The following is a 21,454-nucleotide window of genomic DNA, read 5'->3' on the forward strand; positions in this document are numbered from 1 at the left end:
TTTGGAAAGGGGTAGGGTGGCGAAAATATCCTTGCTGGGCAATCGGTTCCTTGAATGACCCTTGGACATGTTTTGGCAAGCAATGAAGATGGGATGAATCTATTTGGTTCAAAGGATGGACGCCTCGGGTATAGACAACAAATCCCAACAGAGTTGAAAGCGATTTGAAGAGTATCTCTTAGCGTTAGAAGGACACATCGGATCCTGGACTGGGGTGGGGCTGGTGGTGTATTATCGCAGTCATTGAGGTCCTCAGCTGAATATTCAATATCATTGAAAAACCTTGGAATACGTCTCTGAGGAACATTAGAATCCTCTGAAACCATAGAGGGATCAGCAGACATCAGATCCGGCTGCTCCATAAATATATGGACGTAAGATCTCACCATGGTCAGATCAATTTCCAGAATCAAGGGTATCGTCCATTGTCATGTCAACATCAGTTTGCCCCCTTTCTGAGTTTGAGTCATTGAAATGGTGCTGCGACTCGGATGCTGTGGGACTGCCAGAGGGGATGACATTGAATGACATAGTATGAGTCATGCTAGAACTTGGCCTGGCTTCGAAGGGTTTACAAGAGGCAATCGGTCTTGGATGGGCCTTTACATGCCCACTGGAAGGCCTCAGTGGTAAGGTTCCCTAGCGACAAGTTTACTAAGTCCTGCTCTGACCAAGAAGCCAACCAGCTCACTTGTGATAGGGCCTTCATTGACATGTTTGCAACTAAATTAGACAAAGTCAAACCCCTCGCAAGCTCTAGTCTTTTCTGTCTTGCAAGAATGCTAGATCTTTTGAAAAAACTGCAAGTCGCTCGATGTCTATTCAGTCCTCGATTGTCTGTTGCCTTCTGCCAAGAACAACCTCGAGCTCCGCAAGACACCATCGAAAAAAACCAGCAGGATCCAGAAAGCTTGTAAAAGCCGCATGGATTACAATGGGTATGTTGCCGAATACAAGCTTCAGCTCGGTAAGTGCATCTGAGAACTCGAATCGTTGCTGTAGCACTCAGCATTGTACACATGTTTCCGGAGTTTTGTTTCCAATTTCAAATTCCTTATCATTTTTCCTTATACGACATAGAATCAATATGGAAATGCTAATAATAACAAGTGTTATACGTACACGTACTCATAAGCAACTATGTTCAACCCTTCGGAACCCAGTTCCCTCCCACTTACTCACCAGCCCACAGTAAGAATGCCCTTTCATGTTCCTCCAAGCTTGACCAGAGGGTCGAGTCAGGAATGCAAGTACAAAGATGAGCCCAGTCAATGCGAGACTGATCCTCCTTTGGGCATACTCGAGCCTTCTCCCACTCTTGTTCGGATGATTGGTAAGACTCGCAGTCAACATATCTCACAAGCCAAACGTGCCAGGTCGCCATCATCTGACGAAACCGACGACAGCATTCTTAGACCTATAACTCCTCCACCCATAATCAACGATCTTGCTCGTTTTGTCAAGTGTGCAAAGTTAAGCCCAATGCTTCGCATAAAGGATAGCTCCAACACACAGGATTGCCACTTTTTTAATAACCAGTTATCTCACCGTGGCTCATTGAGTGTATCAGATGCTCAGCGGGTATGTTATTTTGTATATAAATTGGACAAATTGCTCATTGAGAAAAACATACCAGACCAAAGATGTGCTCCGGCGCCGTTTGAAGAACTTGTCTTCAGAGGCTGCAGCTCAAGCTGTCGTCACGATGCACGCTGACGTTGAATGGAGGCGCGTGTGTTGTCTGGCAACGGCTTGGGAAATCTATGCGAGTGAAGAACACTTGAAGTTCCTTCACATGGTTCTTGAAGATCAAGGTGAAAGATATGCCAGTGCTGGCAGTGAGCCTTTTGGCACGTCAGTTGAAGGGCTCGTTAGCTGTAGTGAGGAGGAACTTAAAGATCGGATAGACTTTGGTGTCGCTGCATACAGCCATGATGTAACGTCATTCGCTGTTGGAGACACACAGTTGGATTACCTCGAGAATACATGTAAGTGTGCTCATTCACCTACAAGCAATGTCGCTGCTGATGATCATAAAGCCACAGACTCAGATGAATCTGACGACTCTGGCATCGCTCTCACGCACTCGGAAGAAGACCGATCCAGGGGTGAGACATTAAGAACTGCAGCAATTTCATCACCGTGTAACAGCTAAAGTACTCAGTATAAATGTCTTTTGCCTGGCTTTGTGCTGACCATGTGCTAGATTCATTGTCTCAACATATGCAATGCGATAGGAATAGTTCTGGGACAAAGTTTCCCCTGTAACTTTACCGATTGTGATGTGGGGCATGAGGTCCCCATTGTTATTCTCTGTTTCCTTCTGTTTGTCCCTGTGACAGTATCGTTATCAGATCTACAACATTCACTTCAAACTTTTGTTGCGATAGGTTACACATGTACTTCATCGATAGTTGTTGGCTACCAGATGCCTTTCAATATCAGATATCAAGAAGGCAGCCTTGATGCTGGTTTTCTTTTATGCTAGATTTTGTAATTTAAGTTTCGCCTTACTTTGATGGGATGCGGTTTTGACTATGTTAGATTACCGATGCCTGGGATCATAGTACTATAGTACTGCCAGCATCTGACGTTAGACTGGGCTAGTACTACTCAGTGAGTCATTATGGCGTAAATCGACCCGGGGTTGCAGCGGCCAACATTTCCGAAGTTGGCTGGCATGACTAATCTGGACAATGGTTCGAATTTCATGTGTGTAACATGAGGCTAGGTACAATTCAATTGAACTCCATATATCGACGACATGAGTACCACCCCAAACCTTAATTGACCTCATGACAACGGGAATTAACGTAGATTGCCCAACTTGTACGTGTCTGAAAGCAGGAATACATGTTTTTCCTTCCAATCGGACGCGTCTGCCTACAGAGGCCAGAAAATCTTGCAACAAATCGAAGAGTAAGTCGCACTCATTATCCAATTAACGGTGACACTGTCTAATAGATCTGTTATCGCAGCCAGCATGGGTTTGATCAGTGGGGCCCTCTTGTACCCGCCGCGGCCGTGTTCAACTCGAATTTACGCTACCTGTATCGTGACCACACTCCTACTACTCGCAAGACATCGTCATCCAGACTCAGATATGTTGAATTTCGACTCGGATTGGCAGCCTGACTCGGACTCTCAGCATTGACATGGCCCTGGGCAACCGAGTCACACTGAATCAGGATGGTCTGGCCTGTCACACCTCAATCGTTCTGATTCAGGTCAACAATCACTGCAGGAGAGTCTGCCGCAGCCTGAACCTGACTTAGTACCAGCAGGTGGCTACCATGCTCAAGGTCTGTCTTGCTTCTCCTCGAACCTTTTAGCAAGATCTATTAATGTTCTTCCGCTTCAAGCTCACAGCCCCCAGCTGGGGTATGGCGATGATCTTCAGGCCGCTAATTCCTCTAACTTGAATGTGCATGAGAGCTCAGATAACGCAGAGTTATTTAACTACGGTCATGGTAAATGTTGTTTGAATATTATCTTTCTTCCCCACATTTACGTTTGTCATTTTCACGCAGGGTATCATAGTCTTCACCTATATGATGGCTACTCAAACACTCCCTGGCAAGGCTACAACGACGGTAGTACTAGCACCAATTGTGAGTTTCGTTATCATTCATTTACACTGTTTCAAGTTGCCCATAATTTTCAAGTTGGTGCTCATGGTGACTACCTGTCTGCGGGCAGCAGCAGTCAGTTGCGTATGGAGCCACCGCCGCATACATTCCCAGACGGGCACAATGCGGTTGTCATCCCTCACACTGGTTTCATCCCTCACACTGATTTCGTCCCTCACACTGGTCCCGTCCCTCACGCTGGTCCCGTCCACAACTCCATGGCTCCGCATACCATACACAATCTTCAACTCCCTCCTGACGCCTATACTATGGCATCCAGCAGCTCGCACAATGAGTACTACTTCGCGAGATCTCACAGTGACTCGAACGACCCTCAGCCCCCCTCTGACCCCATGCCTCACGTGACACAAAAGTTGGGCCAGAGTGTTCGACTGAGCAGCCGTAAAGCTACGCGCTCTCGGACAAAGTTTCTCACCTCCAAACAGATCCCCCAGGAATCACCTTTGTCCATGATACAGGGGCCCTCGTCGTTGTCACTAGTCTTCACATCGCTGGAGTTTATATGAGATGTAAAAGAGGATGCTCGAACAACCATGTTTAAGTTTTTATTCAAAGGAAACCTTTTCCCGTCCACGAAAGAGAACTCTGCTATCGCTAAGAAAGCACTGGACGATACAATTACTCGGTTCTCTACCACCAAAGGTGTTAATGGGGTTGATCTCGTCCATTGGAAATCTGGGCAAGATGGTAAAAATTTACTTGCGAGGATGAAAGCGGTTGTGAAGGAAATACACAATGACTTCAAGCAGGTCGCCACGTTCTCTTGGATATCTGCCTATGCATTGAGTCACAACATATCCATGACTAAATTTGACATGCAAACAGCGCGGATCACAAGACTGACTGCCCTGCTGTCAAATTTTCTATTCGCCGATGAGGTCATTCAGGTAGGTCATAATGAAATTTTATTTTCGTGTCGTGATGCATATTCATTATAGATGACTATGGACAATGGGATAATTATAATGTACTGAATCCCGTTTGGCCACCTGGCCATCTTTGACTTGCTAGAACATATAATAAACAACATGCAGTACTCTCATTACATTTCTTTCGACCAAGAAGACTGGAAACACTACCTCACCAATGCCATCTTCCTTGCAGCAACTTCACGCAGTTGGTCGCTGGAGAAAGGTTTGGCGGGCCCTTGGTCTGGGGCTATAGTGTTGGAGTCCGAGGAAAACAGGGCCCATTACAAAACCATGAAGTCTCGCCTGCCCGCGTTGTCTCATGATGAAACGTTGAGGTTTGATGGATTGTTGGTTGACATGTGCCATGCACTAGTAGGGTAACTCTAGATCCTGAACAGTATGTCCTTCACTAGACTTGGACGCTGGCGATTGGCGACACCAATGCTAAACTTAGCATCCTCATCCCTAATGCTCACAGGCTATTATGCAATGTATAGGTAGCACCATTATGCTCTGAAACTTCGGATATGTTCAGTTCAACCAAAGGACTCGGATGACATGATAACATTTGTACATTTAGAACCACACAAATATTAAGTGTAGCATAGTAGCAAGAATAACAGACAGTTGCGAGGAAACAGAATCAACTCACTTTTGTCGAGCATCCTGGAGAAGTCACATGAAGTGCATCATGCAAAGCGGTTGTTTGGATCCAAAGGATTTGCCAAACAACAACAGGTCTAGATTTGTTTGTTTCAAAAGTCATGTAATGTGACGCATAGGTGAGAGAATATGAGTACCTTCAATAAAACTAGCACGTCTGGAGTAGTGTTAATTGTCTTGAGTGATTGTGATATGTCATAGTGTTGTGGAGAACTGGCACAGTGCTCTAGAATTGTTTATCGGATGCGAAAGCAGCTTTCCGTCGGAAAGCCTTAAAAAGTCATACAATTTTGGTAGCAATATGATGTTGGATTACATAGCCATATCTACGATCTCAAGGACTTGACAAACGAGAACATACACCAAGGTTGAGAAAAGTGGATATCTATCCATTTGTTCCTGTGATCACGCTCCCCTGCAGTCTCGCCACAAACTTTGATCATATTCCTGTATTTTGATATAATTCATATACATTCCATCGCAAAACAAATATATTTGGGTATCCATAGTATTACAGTGCGATATCCAGATTATATTTGATTACAATAGCCATGCCTACAATATCAAGGACTCACTGGTTCACTGATGCATCAGGAAAACATCGAGTTCCTTTTTGTCCCTTAATTTCCTTAACAAATTTACTAAGGCGGCTAAGGAGAATAAGGACTATTAAGGAGTGATTTCATACTTAATTATACTTATTCTAAGGCACATGGTGGCTGCAAGTCAGCCTAAGGAGAATTAAGGAGAATTAAGGAGATTACTTGTGTGCCTGAACTTTCTTGAACACACCACTTTCTAGTATTTTGCTTATAACTCACTAGGATCTTAACCAAAAAATGTCATGAGACTATGGATAGACTACCCTTGACAAGGGTTACAACTTTGATTTTCTTCGAAAAAGTTCATATGGTCTACCATCGTCACTTATCAAAATCCTAATGGTAGACTTGTATTTTATTCTAAGTCCAGTGGATATGGTATATATATCAATTGCTGCCTACATATGTACAAGGTAATATAGTCTACTGGTAAAGCTGCTTGACAGTTTGGGAATTGATCATGTGATCTCAAGAGTTCAAACCAGCTCCGTGGTAGAAAATGAAGTGCACTTTTTGACATCACTTTGACTGCCTTAATTTCCTTATTCTAAGGAACTTTCCTTAGTTTAAGGCGAGCGACCTACTTATTCTCCTTATTCTAAGTGTGAAAAAAACAGACTTAATATTCCTTATTATGTGAATTAAGGCATATAAGGACAAATAAGGAACTTGATGTTTTCCTGATGTGTTGTCATGTAATGGTTAGTATATAAGACAACATAACTTACCAGTCCTCTGATTGCCATGCATTCTGTTGTGATATGTTAAGAGAGGAAGCTGGAACTATATTCTTTCGTCTGATTAGACGACTTTGGCCCTAGTCATGAGTCAGCGAGAGAGTGCGAGACATACGTGTCCAACTTGTATGTGAAAAGTACACGATGCAGTCCGATTAGAGAAGTCATATATCGCGATCATAATATAGTCGAAATCATGTTAGCCACAATGATGCGAACTATGTCAGCCACCACTGCACAGCCATACTGCTACCTGACCTAACTTGTTGATCAACACCTCCACTCATTATCGACCTTGCAATGCGCTGTGCTAGCTTACTAAAGGACGCATAAGGTAGACTTGAGGCCATCCGAAGCAGAGCACGAATGCAATATTCCAGTAGAACTCTCTTGCTGTTACGGTGACCGTCAGTCGGCGTGTGCGAACTAGGATAGGTCTTCTCAGCGACGACTCGAGTGAGTCTACTGAAGCTGAGCGTGGTCTAGCCTTGACGGAACTTCAAGGATTCCTCCGGCGATCTCGGTAAGACGGCGCTCGTCGAGATGCAGGGCTAGCGGATACATGCTAAGTCGTAAGGGGGTGACTTAGAAGTGCGGTCTCACACAAGGAAGCTGGTAAGCTTAGATGAGCAAGTTCTGGGGATGAACCTAGTAGATTAAAGTAAAGTCTGAGTACAATAATCTGTGTCTACTTATAGGGAAGTACTACAAGTATTCTAGCTCAGTCTGTAATCAATAGTATATCGTGAATCTATGATAGCCAGACATGAGGTTCAGATAAGATACATGAGGTTTAACCTCTGATCAAGCATGCTGCGCCAAGGGCAGCTGCGCATAGGTACAGGAAGCGCCAAGCGCGCTCCGGATCTTCATGAAGCGACATGCGGTATGCATGCGCTGATCTAGGGTGACCATGAGGTATACAGCCTCCATGGATCAGGTACAAGGCCGTCTAGGCCAGGGGCGGTGAAGGTTCAACGATACAGCGAGGCACGAACAATGCTCCTGGTTGTATCTATAAATGTTGTAAGGTCGCGCGTTGCCTAGTCTGCTATACTTGAGACGACAAGTGCATTCGACCCTAAAGGGGAAGCGAGTGCAGCAAGGATCTAGAGGTATGCGCTGAAAGCGCTACTGGTTGGCCAATGCGAAGCGCGAGAAAGCGCAGGTGCGCGCAAGGCGCGGGAATGCGCGCGTGTATGGCGTGAAGCACGGGAAAGCGTGCGCGTGTATACAGATATGAGAGAGAGTAAGAGTGAGTTTGCTTAAGTGATGATATGATGTAAGACAAGAGAAGAGAGATGCGAGGTGTAAACAAATAGATTTCTACTATGTTCTGCTAGGTGAATAGTGGGTAGTAACCAGTAAGTCCTCTGTCGTTCTGGTGGGAGAGTAAGTGAGTAAGTCATAGTATGTACTGCTGGCGCTTAAGTATGGCGCCTAAGCGCTGTCATGCGGAGCCGAAGCGCTACCGAGTAAGGTATGTAAAGATATATGTAAGTAAGGGTCCATGATAAAAATAAAGATGGAACGATAAGCAAATGTGAGAAATGGAAATATACGCACTAGGGAACTTGGTGGACAGTGGATGGATGCTTCCGGATGGCTGGCGCTATAGGGCGCTCAAGCGCGGGAAAGCGCGCGCGCATATACATCGTGAAGCGCGGGAAAGGTACGCGCGCATGGCGCGCGTTGCGCGGGAAAGCTGCGCCTCATATAGAGATAGCTGCAGGTAGCACACAGAGTGATGCTACAAGTTCGTGCCATGTACTCCCCAGTGAAAACTGCCATATTGCACAATGAGAGGCATGAGTCTCTACAGCGGGTCATAGCGCCAGGCGGGGTCATAGCGCCAGGGGCGGGGTCATAGCGGTCCAGACCGCTGTCTTTCTAGGCGCGGGCGGCGCACCGCCGCGCGGAGAGTCTAGCAGAGCGGGGGCAGGCGTAGGCAGAGCTGGGGCTCTAGTAGGTGTTACAGATGCCTGTAACACTTGCTGTTGAAGATCTCACCCGTCGCCTTCTCGGAGCGCCTACGTGGGGGAGTTCACCTGCCTCACTGGCGACTGTACATGCCCAAGCACAAGAGATGAAGAAATAAAATATGGCGCGGGGGTTTATAAAGGCCAACAAGGGACCACCTTCCAGATTTAGCAACATCATGTTATTTGGTTTGTCGATTCTGTCTTTCCGTCTAAATGTTCGAGTCTGTCATTGACACCACTGGGCGTCACTTCATAAAGGCTAAAGCGTGAACTCAGGATATGTGTTAACCTCAAGCACACAAATATTCTACCCATTTATGGTTATGTGCACGGCTTCAGCCCATTTCCAGCGATAGTCAGTCCTTGGGCAGAGAATGGTAACTTGACAGTCTACCTGAAGCGTCAAGGTGGGGCTCTTACTGTCGTTAGACAATTCCAGCTGGTAAGTGCTCTTTATGTATTTCAGGTAGACCGCAAAACTGATGGAAAACTTATTCAAGAGATATCATAGCTGGTCTGCAATATCGTATGTGATCCTGCGCGTTCTCAGAAGAGTTTGATATGACGGATGAAGGTGGTTTCCGTAAACATTCATGTGTCTAAATCCCGACAAGAGAGTGAGTAGAAGGCATCTGGTTCCATGCTGCAGCGGCTTTCAGGATTATCCCAACTATTATCAGTCAATCACACATCCGATTGCCTTGTCCACACCTCGAAAGTGAGGTAATACTGGATAATACGAAAGTATTATGCACTACAAAGAGGACTGGGAGCTCATGTTCAACAACGCACAGACGTATAACCAGGAGGGTTCGTGGGTATACATAGACACTGAGGATATAGAAAAAGTGTTCCATAGCACTTTGGAGAGTTGTCACTGCAGAGACAGGGCTCGGAGTGCTGGTTGCAAACAGGTGAATACAGGCTGACACTCAGTGATGATGAGTAGATATCTTTGTCCTTTGTGCGTTTTGTTCTTACCTCCATTTTTATGACAGCATCCTTTTGTGGGGTATTTGTATTGATACACAATATTATGTGTGTATGAGGCTACTTGAATCAGAATGGTACCCCCACTACTAAGTGCGAAAGACGAAGCCTGCTCTTGACATCAAGGATCCAGTCGATGATGATTTGAATCTGAACCCTTCAATCAATACACCAGATGCAGAATGTTTCAAGGATATGTCATTGTAATGCGATATCATGATAGGTCACATTCAAGCTCACTCCAGCTTCACGGGTGTTCAATATATATTCAATGTTCAGCAATTTGGCAAACATTCATGCTTGGACGACTTGGACTCCAATACAGCTTTCCCCTCCAACACGTCATATCGTGAAGTGCCACCAGCACATGGTTTATTTAATATGGATGACAGTACGCATACTAGTAGGCCGCCTGGAATTCAACTTTGACATTTTCCGAGTCGGATTTTGGTTAGTACTTACCTAAACTTCCTGTGCAACTTGCGCAGCCTCGTGTCCTCCGATCGGACTCCTGTAGCAGACAAGCACTCGTTTATCTTTTCAACTTACTACCAAGTTCCGTCCATTCCATCTCACACATCCTGTGATATCTTTGTTGCTCAATCGTTTTACCATCACCACTTGAACCCTTTTGACTTCAAACGAAGCTACAGCTTGACATCAATTCCTCAATTAACATTGTTTGTTGTCCTCTCTGAGATAGCTATCACCATCACAATTTCCAGTTACACCATTAAACCAAACTAGTGCTTCCTTGACATATCCTATTCCAATTTCCCATTTTGTGTCACATTCTATCGTCAATATCTGTTGTAAATATATCCTTCCCTCTCCAGCTCTGACATGACTGACAGTTCGTGGCAAGCTTCTAGGAATGGCCGAAGGAACTTGGGAGAAGCTGTCCCAGGTCGCTGTCCTGGGCGCTGAATATGACTCCCCTGAACGCCAGCCCTATCCGAAATGTTTGGAAGGGACCCAAGTGGACCATCTCAAATTCATCCATGGATTATTGGACAAGCGAGAGAAGAGTCAAATCATTTGGCTGCATGGCACGGCAGGCGTCGGAAAGTCTGCTGTGGCATTCACTGTAGCTGAAAGAATGGAAAGTCTGAAAATAACAGAGGAGATGAAAATTGAAACAAGGCTCGTGGGGACATTCTTTTTCTTGCGCAATTCGAAGGAATGCAGCACAACTGGTCATTTCTTTGCGACGCTTGCTTACCAGCTTGCGAGCAATTTCCCCAGCGTCAAGAACGATGTGAACAAAGCTATTCATGAGAATCCTGCCATTCTAGACTCCAGCAAATCTCTTCATGATCAGATGAAGGTATTATTTTGCCAGCCTCTCCGATCTTATCTCCCTCCTTGGGGAAGCTCTTCACGATCCCGATCTTCCTGTGATCCACATTTTACTCACAAGTTGCTTGGAGGAGCATATCCATAAAGCCATTCAAAAAGTGCGCGCACTGGTATACGAGATACCGGTGAATACTTCTGGGGAGGGCATTTCTCGTACCATTTTGTTAGATGGTGAAGATGTCGACAATGACATCTATATCTTCTTACAGCATTCCTTCATGGAGTTGCAAAGTCGCCATCCTGATTTCCCTCAGCTCGCTGCAGATAAACTTACACGGCTGGCGAACCGAGCTGGCAGACATTTCATTGTGGCATCTACAATGATGAAGTTTGTCGACGATGGATACAATGACCCCCTGGATCGCCTTGAGCTCATGCTCGAGCTAACAAATGAACTGTTACCTGGGACCGAAGTGTATGAGCTATACAACCGTATCCTCTCCACCTGTTCGAACCCTAGCCGGGCATACCAGCACTTGTCCATTGTTGCTGCCCTTGCAGACCCTCTGCCGATCTCACAGATCTCGAAGCTCCTTGGTCTTGGTCAAGGCAGTGATGTCGCAACCATACTAGTACAGCTACAATCATTCATGAATATTCCTGCCGACGGCATCCATCCTGTGAATATCTACCACTCATCCGTTCGGGACTATGTTTCACAGTTCTCAAACTGCACCCTCCCTGGATTACAACCCATCACAGCACCACATTCCCTACTCGCTTACTCGTCTTTCCGCTTGATGATCCAAGACATTCCAGAACGTACTGCTCTCATGGATGCGCTCTTAGAATTGAAGTCGCAGAATCAGGCTATGCTACCCCACGACCCCCGAAATTTGCAACAATCATTAGCCTTCATCATTGAACCACCTGAGCCGCTGCAGGTTCTCATGGGCCTGTTATGGCTTTGGGGAGCTCACGGGTTGGGTTTGCGGTCCTGGCTAGGGACTTTGGATGGACATGCGTGGTTGCAGACACAATGTGGGGAAGACTATTTGTGGACACAGAATGGGGAAGACTGGCTGCAGACCTGGAGCGGGGGGGATTGGCTGCAGACCCACATGGGAAACACTTGATTGCACACCGAGAGAGGGCAAGGGTGGCTGCAGAGTGGGCCAGGGTGGCTGTGGACTCAAAGACGGCAACAAGTTGCTGAAGAACCTGACAAGTACATGCCATTGGAGACTTGGAGCGGGAAAGACTCACTGGAGACCATCAATGGACAAGGCTGGCTACGGACCCAGACTGGGCAAGAATGGTTGCAGCAGACTGGGGGAGAGTGGTTGCAGACTCAGACTGGAGGAGAGTGGCTGCAGAGCCGACACGGGGAAGAATGGCTTCAAACCTCGACAGGACAAGTGTAGCTGCAACAGACCCTGAGTGGCCAAGAATGGCTGCAGACCCAGAGGGGTGAAGAGTGGCTTCAGACCCTGAGTGGCTGACAATGGCTGCAGACCCATGATGAGTGGCTGCAAACTGCACCTGGAAGAGAGTGGCTGAAGAGAAATGGAAGAGAGTGGCTGGACACTGGGGATGCGCAACAATGGCTGGGCACTGAGAGTAGGCGAGAGTTTTTGGACACTGAGAGCAGGCAACAATGGCTAGATGCAGATAGGGGGCAAGAGTGGCTGGTGACACCAAATGGGAGGGTGTGGCTGGAGACACCAAGCAGGAGGGTGTGGCTGGAGGCTTCGAGCGGGTATGGCTGGAGACCCTGAGTGGGAGGGTGTGGCTAGAGACACCGGGTGGGAGGGAATGGCTGGAGACAGAGCATGGGAAGCAGTGGCTAGGGACACAGCATGGGAGGCAGTGGCTGAATACACCAAGCGGGAGGATGTGGCTAAGGACACCGGGTGGGAGTGTGTGGTTGGAGACACTGGGCCAGGGGTGGCTGGAGACACCGAGTGGGGGGTTATGGCTGGAAGAGATGCTGAGTGGGAGGGAATGGTCGTATCAAGCAACAAGCAGGTGGGAGTGGCTGGTGACACCGAGCGGGAGGGAGTGGCTGGAGACACTGAGTGGGACAGAGTGGCTGGAGACACAGGATGGGAGGGGGTGGCTGGTGACATTGAGCGGGGGGGAGTGGCTGGTGACATGGAATAGAAGGGAATGGCTGATGACTCCGAGTGGGAGAAAATGGCTGGAGACTCCAAGTGGAAAGGAATGGCTGGAGGCCCCAAGTGGGAAGGAATGGCTGAAGACACAGAGTGGGAGGAAATGGCTGGAGATGCCAAGCTGGAGGGAGTGGCTGGGGACACCAAGCGGGAGGGTGTGGCTGAATACACCAAATGAGAGGGTATGGCTGGTGACACCGAACGCAAGGGAGTGGTTAAATACACCGAATACAAGGGAGTGGCTGACTACACAACATGGGAAGGAGTGGCTAGAGATAACGAGCATGAGGGAGTGGCTGGAGACAACGAGCGGAAGGGAGTGGCTGAAGACAGATGATGGGAGGGAGTGGCTAGTGACACTGAGTGGGAAGGAATGGCTGGTGACACCAAGCGGTGGGAGGGAATGGCTCAAGACACCAAGCAGATGGAACTGGCTGGAGACATTGATCGGGAGGGAGTGGCTGGAGACCCAGAGTGAGCGTGACCGCCTACAGATCCTGAATGAACTACAGACTCCAATCGGGCATGCATGGCTGCACACCTTCCATGGGAGAGAGTGGCTCCTGACCCAGAGTGGGCAAGAGTGGTTATTGAGCCAGAGCACACAAGAGTGGCTCCTCACCCCAGGCGGGCGAGAATGGCTGCATACTCCAGCCGGACAAGAGTGGCTGCGGACCCCAGGTGGGTTGCAGACCGAACATGGCCAAGAATGGCTACGGATGAATAGTGGACAAGAGTGGCTGCTGACACTGAGCGGGCGAGAGTGGCTGCAGACCATGGGTGGACAAGAGTGGCTGCAGACTGAGAGAGGATGAGAGTGGCTACAGACCCCCAATGGTCAAGCATGGCAGTTGACTCCTGCGGCGTCTGTCTGGGTAACAATAGAAGGCTTCTCAAGCATGTTGGAAGCAATCAGCGAGTGCACAATCACCCCACAACTGCCTTTCCCTCCAACTTTCCAAGCAATCCAGGAGTTTAAGAGCTTACCAGACTTCTTGATGTTTCCAGCATTCCTGGCATTAAGGCCCCAGGATCATTCTACCTCTGCATCCTTACAAGATTGTCCAGATATTGAGATAATCCATGCCATGACCGCGTTCACGACAGTCGCAACTGTAAGGCTGAGTATGAGTTCGGCAGGGAACTGCAAACAAAATGAGTTAGAGATTTAGACGTGTCAGCGAGTAACACGAAGATAGTGATAACAAGGCTAGAGGAGAGTTCTTTCGGAGGCGTTTTTCGAACATACTTGGAGCAGGGAATTCTCTGTAGGATTTCGCTGTAGGTATGAGTGTACATGAGTAGTATATATACGTTTTCGAGTACTTGACTAGGCCGGAACAAGAATAGGGAGCATATGGTGAGTTGAGAGATATCGGTGAAGAAACAGGAATCGTGAAGTCTGAGCACAAGGTAAGATAATGAAAGAGTAAGAGAAATGAAAGGAAAGGAATGTATCCACGTAAACTCAGATGCGAAAAGTTGCACTTTTCGCATCAGTGAGTCACGTGGATGATGTCGACCACGTGGTTCGAGCATCTTCTTTTTAGAAGCATGGTCGGTGTGTAGAGAATGGGAATCCTTACACCACCTCCCCACTTTGAATATTGACCGTCCTCGGTCGATCCTCTAACTAAAAAAAAATTGTATCGTACGTTGGATTGGCAAGAAAAGATTAAGAAGAAGGAAGGATAAGAAGAAAATAAAATGAGAGAAACACATCTAGATTTCGTCTTTGGTGGTACCAGCAAGATTTTCAATGTTGATATATTGAGTGACGTCAAGAGAGGTTGGGGAACGAGGGTGGTAGGGTATGAGACGAAAGGCGGCAAACTTGAGCTTGGAGACTGAACCGTTGTAGGGATTCATTTCTGGCTGGGCTTGCAGAGACTGTTTTTACCTTAGTGTTATGTTTGCACTTTTGTAGCTTACATAATCAAGTTATCTTTTCACCAGTTACCAGTATGAGTCTGAGTATTCAGCAAGTTTCTATCATATTTCCTCTTCTCTGAGCCTTGAGCCTGGTCCAGAAACCCTTAGGGTCGAATAGCAGCTAGGTTCTGCAAGACCCAACATTGTTCAGACTCACCATCTGAATTGTTGTACCTTCACCGTCGATTTCTGCAAGACGATAAGAACCTCCCTGCGATCGTGAAACAACGATCATGGGACTGAAATAGCACGGTTTACACTTTGCGTTTGACGCGGCTTCGACTTTCTTATTGAGGATGAGGACTAAAGCGCTGGAAGGAAAGTTGTAGTCGTGGATCGTACTAGCAAAGTGTTTCTTGAAGTTTTTGAGAGATGTGAGGTGACTGTTGACGAGTCGTTTGTGAGCAACTGTAAGGTCCTCGTCTTGTTTTAAGAGTTGGCGGGCGCAGAGACTGATAAGATCCGAGGTTGATATTAGTGCCGAAATGTTAGGGAGCATGAATGTGGCTTCGACGAGGTCAAGGGGAAGCAAAGGTTCTATGCCATGTGTTACGACAAACGGTCGTGTGTGACTAGGATGATCTAAACAGCGACAACCACGACAGTGGTACCGAGTGCTGAGAGTCGTTGGCCTTTACAGACAAGCAAAGGTTGCGTACTCGAACGTAGCTCGTGGTGGTTAACGAGGGGTTACACTGAGATGATAGCGGTTTACAGACAGTGAGAGGCGTCACTGAAGGTACGAGTCGATGTCGAGCAGGTAGCTTTAGCAGGACAAGGAGTTCAAGGGTAAACCTAGTAAGATTAAAGTAAGGAACATCTACTGTTAATCTTCGACCTTATATAAGGCTACTCTTCGTATCTAAGCTCAGCCTAAAGCTGGGTTCTAATCTGCTTATCTACATGAGTCAGAGATAGCATCCATGAGGCGGGCTTCTATCGTAGATAGGATCCATGAGGCATCCTTCTATCAGTACATGAGGCAGCATGAGGCTTGCCTTCTATCGGTACATGAGGCAGCACGAGGCTTGCCTTCTATCTTGATAACATAAATAGGTCTTCTAGACCTATGTCGTCATGTGTCGTCACGTGCGGTCCAGACCGCTTATCGTCTATCATCATCTGTCGTCATCTATCGTCATAGAGCTGGTGAGACTCCGGTATCGTCTATAGCCGTGTGGTGGCAGAGGGCTGTCTGCTGGCAGGGGACTCATGCCATGTTACTGTAACACCATGCGCAAGATAGAATGGGGAGTAGCTGGTGGATTTTCGTGTAGTGACACGATCTGCCCAGAACACGTGCGGCGCGATTTTCGGCCATTGAGTAATATCACTGTTGCATGCCTTAACAAGGGAGTCCCGGATGGTACGATGTGAGCGTTCGACGACTCCATTTGCTTGGGAGTTATACGCTGATATTCGAATGTGATGGATCCTGTACTTCTTTGCCAACCAGTCCACTGCTGCTATGAACGGCGTCCCATTATCTGTCACAATCTCTTCGATCTACACAATATTTCCTCGAATAAGAATGCGCCTAAGGTCCGTGCCATTTCAGTCCTCAACATGCGCCACTCTGGCCAGGCCGAGAGTGAACAACGAGCCTGGACTATGCAATTATATCCGTGCGATGCTGGCATGAACATGGTGTCAGTATATGTCTTCTGAAAGAGAGATGCTGGTATATTGACAGTAGGGGGAAGGACGACTTTCGCAATGGAACGCGTTTGACACTGATGGCAGGTTTTGAGGTACCATTGAAGGTCGTGGTCTAGGGATGGCCACCAAAAGCGGTCCGCTATGGTTCGTCGCGTGGCGTAGAAACCTTTGTGTCCAAGTTTGTCATGGGCTTCGTGCATTATCCGCAGCCGATGTTCTCCGAATACAACTAGCTGATGGCGTCCTGTAGCTTCTTTTCACCATAATCGGTTTCCTTGGACGAAAAACTGCCGGGCGCGTTTCCGTAGACGGTTGTGATCTGACGAGGGAGTGTTTGAGGGGAATGAGAATGTTTCCAAGTACATTCGAATGACTTCTAGTTCTTCATTGTATCGTTTTGATGTGTCGTCCGAAGGGATCTTTATGTCGGTCACGGCTTGCGCCTTTGTGTTCGTGATGACACGCCAATCGTTCGTTGCTTCTCTAAGCTGTTCCTCCTCCACTTCTTTAGCCAACCAAAGTCCGCACCCTACTATCTCCTCTGTCAACTCTTCAATGTTCTCCAAGTCTTCCTCGTCTGAATCTTCCTCCGCTCATGGACGTCGTGACAGCCCGTCTGGTCCAAGATGCTTCGTTCCCGGCACATGCTTGAGGGTGAAATCGAAGGTATGTATTCCTGCTATCCACCTATTCATAGCTGTGTTTGGTTGGATGTCTGGTTTGTTGAGCATACCGCGGATATATTTGGCATCTACTTCGATAGTGAATGTTTTCAATCCTATTAACCAGACTTTTGTGGCTCGTAGGGCTCTGAATAGCCCGTAGAGTTCTATTTTGGCCTGCGAGTAGCGTGATTCACGATCGTTCCAAGTGATGGAGCTGAATCTTGATGGTCGTCGACGACCTTCAGTATCGACTTGCGACAGTATCCATCCGCATGCTATGTGAGACGAATCCACGGCTAATATTACTTCTAGTGGGGAAGAGTAATTGATGGGACGAATTGCAGGAGAGTGAATGACTCCATCTTTCAACAAGTTCATGGCATTTTGCGTGGCTGAGTCCCACATGAAAGGTATGTTGAGATGGGTGAGATTCGTGAGAGGTCAAGCAATACTGGCATAATCTTTGATCCAGTTGCGAACAGTGCCAGTGGTACCTAAGAATGTGCGAACCTCCGTTTTTGATGTACACAGGGCCCAGTGTTGAATATTTGTGACTTTTGAAGTGTCTGGGCTACGGCCTGCGTATGTGCATAACTGTCCGACGACAAGGACTTCGGGCACACACAAGAACAACTTCTTTGCGGAGACAGTGGCGCCGGCATGCTTGAGTCGATGCAGGACGTGATTAGCGTCCACGCAATGCTCCAAAACGAACCTTCTGATTCCTGGATTCTCCTTGAGGACCTCATGTGAGCCGTCAGGTAACTCATATCGAGTGCAGGGACCTAAGACATTGATGTCGTCTTGGAAGTTTGGCACGACATCTATTTTGTCTTGCAGGATGAAGGCCACATCAGTCTGGAATACGGCGGGTGAATCGGTCCATCCTTGAGGGAGAACAGTGAGGCGATAGGTCCCGAGAGGGGTCTGGAACATTGTGATATCGCGGGATTGTTCAGCAAGTGCTCAGTGGTCAAAACCGATGAAGAGATCCATCATAGAATATATGGCACGTCCTGCGCACTGCTCTGCAAAGAGTTTGACATATGGCATTGAGGCAGCGTCCTTCACAGTGACTGAGTTGAGTTGCTGTAAGTCATGGACGATATGAACTGATCCGTTCTTCTTAGCGACACAAAACCAATGGGATTGATAGGATGAATTTGATGGTTCGTAGACATGGGAGGTGATCTTGGACTTGATGAGAGTGATTACTTCATCTCTGATGCCGGGAGGAATAGGTGGCTGGCAATGTGTCCACGGAACGTGCTCGATAGTAGGGATGACAACTGGTGGAAAGTAGTCGTCGCGGAAGCGACCTTTCTCAGTTTCGTCCCAGGCCAAGGCAAGTTCATTGTTGGAGAGGATGTGGGCAGCGAGTTTCTGTTCTTCTGGTAAGAGAAACTTATTGGCAAAAATGCCAAGCTTGTTCATGCGTTCTTGAGTGAGTCGTTTGCCAGGTACAAATGGAGGGGGCGTGGAATGGAGGATAGGGAGTGAAGTGAGAGGATCTTCTGGAAACCTGCGAATGATTCGTGCATGCTCTGGCATCGTGGTGGCGACAGGTCTCACTTTGTTTGCAACTTTCTTGTAGGCGAGGACATGGCGGATTGGGTCAACATCGAAGGCGTCCTTTAAGAGAAGGTTGGCAAGGGTGGAGGCAGATAGGGCTGAGGTTGGTAAAAAACGGTGGTTTGGGAAGGTGAAGGTGGATGGGGCTGGGTTGTTCTTCGAGAGATTCTTGAATTCACATTTGGACTTTGCATTGTTGGTGTTGATCATAAGGTTCTTCCAAGTCTTTGTGAGTGGCTTGGTGTTGCTCGAGGATAGAGGTGGATGAAGCTGGTTTGATGGTGTGATATATGTTGGTTGGGGTGAGGCTGAGAAGACGGCTGCTGTGAGTGCAAGGGATGGGTGTGGCCAAGGATGGGGAATTGTTGCAACTGTTTGAACCTTACTGGGATCCCTGGGGTCGTGTACTGAGACCTGTACACCGTTAGTATCCTCGACCTTTGATAAACATACTAGCCGCTGCCAAGGCCATCCCAGAAGTAAGCGGTAAGGTGCGTTGGGTACTACATATGCGTGTGCCCAGGTTCTAATTCCCTCGACTTCTATTTCCAACATTTCTATGCATCCAGCCATTTCCTGCGACCCTCCGTTTGCCGTCTGCATCCTCATGCGAACTTCTTTGTTGATCGGCGCCTTAGTTTTCTTCCAGATGTCCTCCCGTATGACGACAATTTCGGAACCTTTGTCGAGCAAGCCTAGCTCAGAATGGACGCCGTTAAGCGTGACACAAATCTCTCATAAGGGCGTCGCGTGTTCAATCTGAAGGGGAGGGGCGAGGGCACTTGCTGAGATAGCTGCAGGAACTCGGTGCATACGACAATGTTCTACCGCTTCTTTTCGTAACTCAGGGCTGATGGCGAGGAGGTCAGACACTGTTACGTGGGGTACCATCATATCTAGGATTGTCTTGTAGATGCGGTGCGTGGCATCTGGCGCAGCTGCCTTTGATTCGTAGGAGAAGGCTGGGGGTTTCTTCATTGCTGCGTCGGAAGTTTTAGGGGCAGCTTCGATAAGACGTGATGGGGATGGTTCTTCCTTTGAGTCGGGGGTGACGAGACTTCCTTTGGCCTTTGGTTGTGTGATGGCGCTGACGTCTGCTGGGGTTTCTTCGTTCTCCTCTTCGACTGTAGCTACAATGGTGTGGTTTTCCGCTACTGGAATGCACTGGAGAAAATATGACTCAGATATAAAGGTGGAGGAGGGAATCTCATTAGATGGTTGTGGTGCTGCGTCGTGTCAGGGTTGGTCTACTGGAATAGTGTTGGACCCAGTTGCAGGAGTCGAAGGGGTAGGCATAGCGTATCTTGTGTCAATCACTTGCTGAAATGTTTCATTCCCAAATTGTCGTATACGGGATTTGTCTGGGAAGGCAAAGTACTGGCCGTCTCGAATGATACGTCCCGCCCGTAAGTATTCACCAGCAATGGCGCAGGTATGCATTACGTGGGATCCGCCGCAGAAGAAACATGTCGCGTTTGAATATTGATTAGAGGATGATGGAAGGGGAGGAAGGGGGAGGTACGTTATTTGGGGCTGTGCAGAAACCGAATTGACGAGTTGCCATGACCTAGGAGGGGCCCAGGCTTGTGCTACAACAGGGGCAAGGTATGCGAGTCGTATGTAACAGCTTGAGTAGGCTGCATCCCCAATATTGAGTCCATGCATCTTGCAGGCTAATTCATCTAGCTCATCCATCGTGGACTTAATGGGTGCTGCGGAAGGGGGGGTAAATGCGACTCTTCTCATTTGTACTTCCCGACGTGCGTTTTTCCGCTCGTCTTCTTCATCTGAGTCCCATGCTTGACACGAGGGTCTAGCTTTTGGGGCACGAGCCTCTGTAATCAACTTGATGCGAGATGCGATAGGTTCATTGAGATCTGCGTCAAACGCGTCATCCGAAAGCACGAAACGCCCTGCTTCTACAACTTTTTCGAAGTTAGTAGCTTCATTGTGGGAGTAGTTGGTTTCTGTGTGCTGTAGTCGCTGGGATATGGTGAGTCGTACAGACTTAGGAAGTCCCTGCCAAAAGTATCGGTCTCGTTCGTGTTCTGATATCTTCGAATTAGCTACTAGCCATACAGCTATGGGGCGAAACTGGTGATAGTACAGAAGCAATTCTGTTTCAGTTTCGATATCAGACTCAACCACGTTAAGGATGACTCTTTCTAAGTCATGGAGGGTCCATCGTGTTCCTTTCGCCGCTCCAGAGTACTGTCCAAGGATGTTTGTCTTGAATACTGTAAAGTCCTTGCTCTCATATCCGGTGAGCGTGACCCAGAACCTCTTGGTCTCCAGGTTGACGTAGCGTACTATCATTTTGCATTTGTCAGCGTCCATGAGTCCGTGAGATGTCGCTAGGTCCTCGAACATCTCTATGAACTCGAGCAGTTCCGATGTTTCACCATTGAACGATGGTGCCTTGTTTGATCCGGGGCCAGGCATAGCACCCATACCTTTGTTGGCTGTGGACATAGCTGGTGCGTTTGTCGATGAAATTGTGTTTTGAATAGGAAGGGTGACGGTTGGAACAGAGAGTGTTTTAGACTGATGAGGAATTGTTTGAGAGCTGGCAGTGGGGTATATTGGCTTTAGCGGCAAGGTTTTCTGAGGGAGGAATT

General features: G+C 47.6%; 3 protein-coding genes across 3 annotated transcripts; all 3 read right to left on the reverse strand.

The window, feature by feature from the left end:
- Positions 1-14,730: 14,730 nt before the first annotated feature.
- F5147DRAFT_588639 (uncharacterized protein) lies at positions 14,731-15,493 on the reverse strand (the record flags this gene model as incomplete). Its single annotated transcript, XM_041432101.1, has 2 exons — positions 14,731-14,855; positions 15,115-15,493. Coding segments are annotated over 2 exons (504 nt in total), but the record flags the coding sequence as incomplete, so codon positions are not given.
- A 3,739-nt stretch (positions 15,494-19,232) lies between these two features.
- F5147DRAFT_542134 (uncharacterized protein) lies at positions 19,233-19,571 on the reverse strand (the record flags this gene model as incomplete). The annotated part of the gene is made up of 1 exon (XM_041430259.1): positions 19,233-19,571. A coding segment is annotated over one exon (339 nt), but the record flags the coding sequence as incomplete, so codon positions are not given.
- Positions 19,572-20,717: 1,146 nt separating this feature from the next.
- On the reverse strand, positions 20,718-21,152 carry F5147DRAFT_588646 (uncharacterized protein; the record flags this gene model as incomplete). Its single annotated transcript, XM_041432102.1, has 1 exon — positions 20,718-21,152. A coding segment is annotated over one exon (435 nt), but the record flags the coding sequence as incomplete, so codon positions are not given.
- Positions 21,153-21,454: the final 302 nt, after the last annotated feature.

Source organism: Suillus discolor (assembly GCF_016758755.1).
Source record: "Suillus discolor strain FC423 chromosome Unknown F5147scaffold_150, whole genome shotgun sequence".
Taxonomy (NCBI): domain Eukaryota; kingdom Fungi; phylum Basidiomycota; class Agaricomycetes; order Boletales; family Suillaceae; genus Suillus; species Suillus discolor.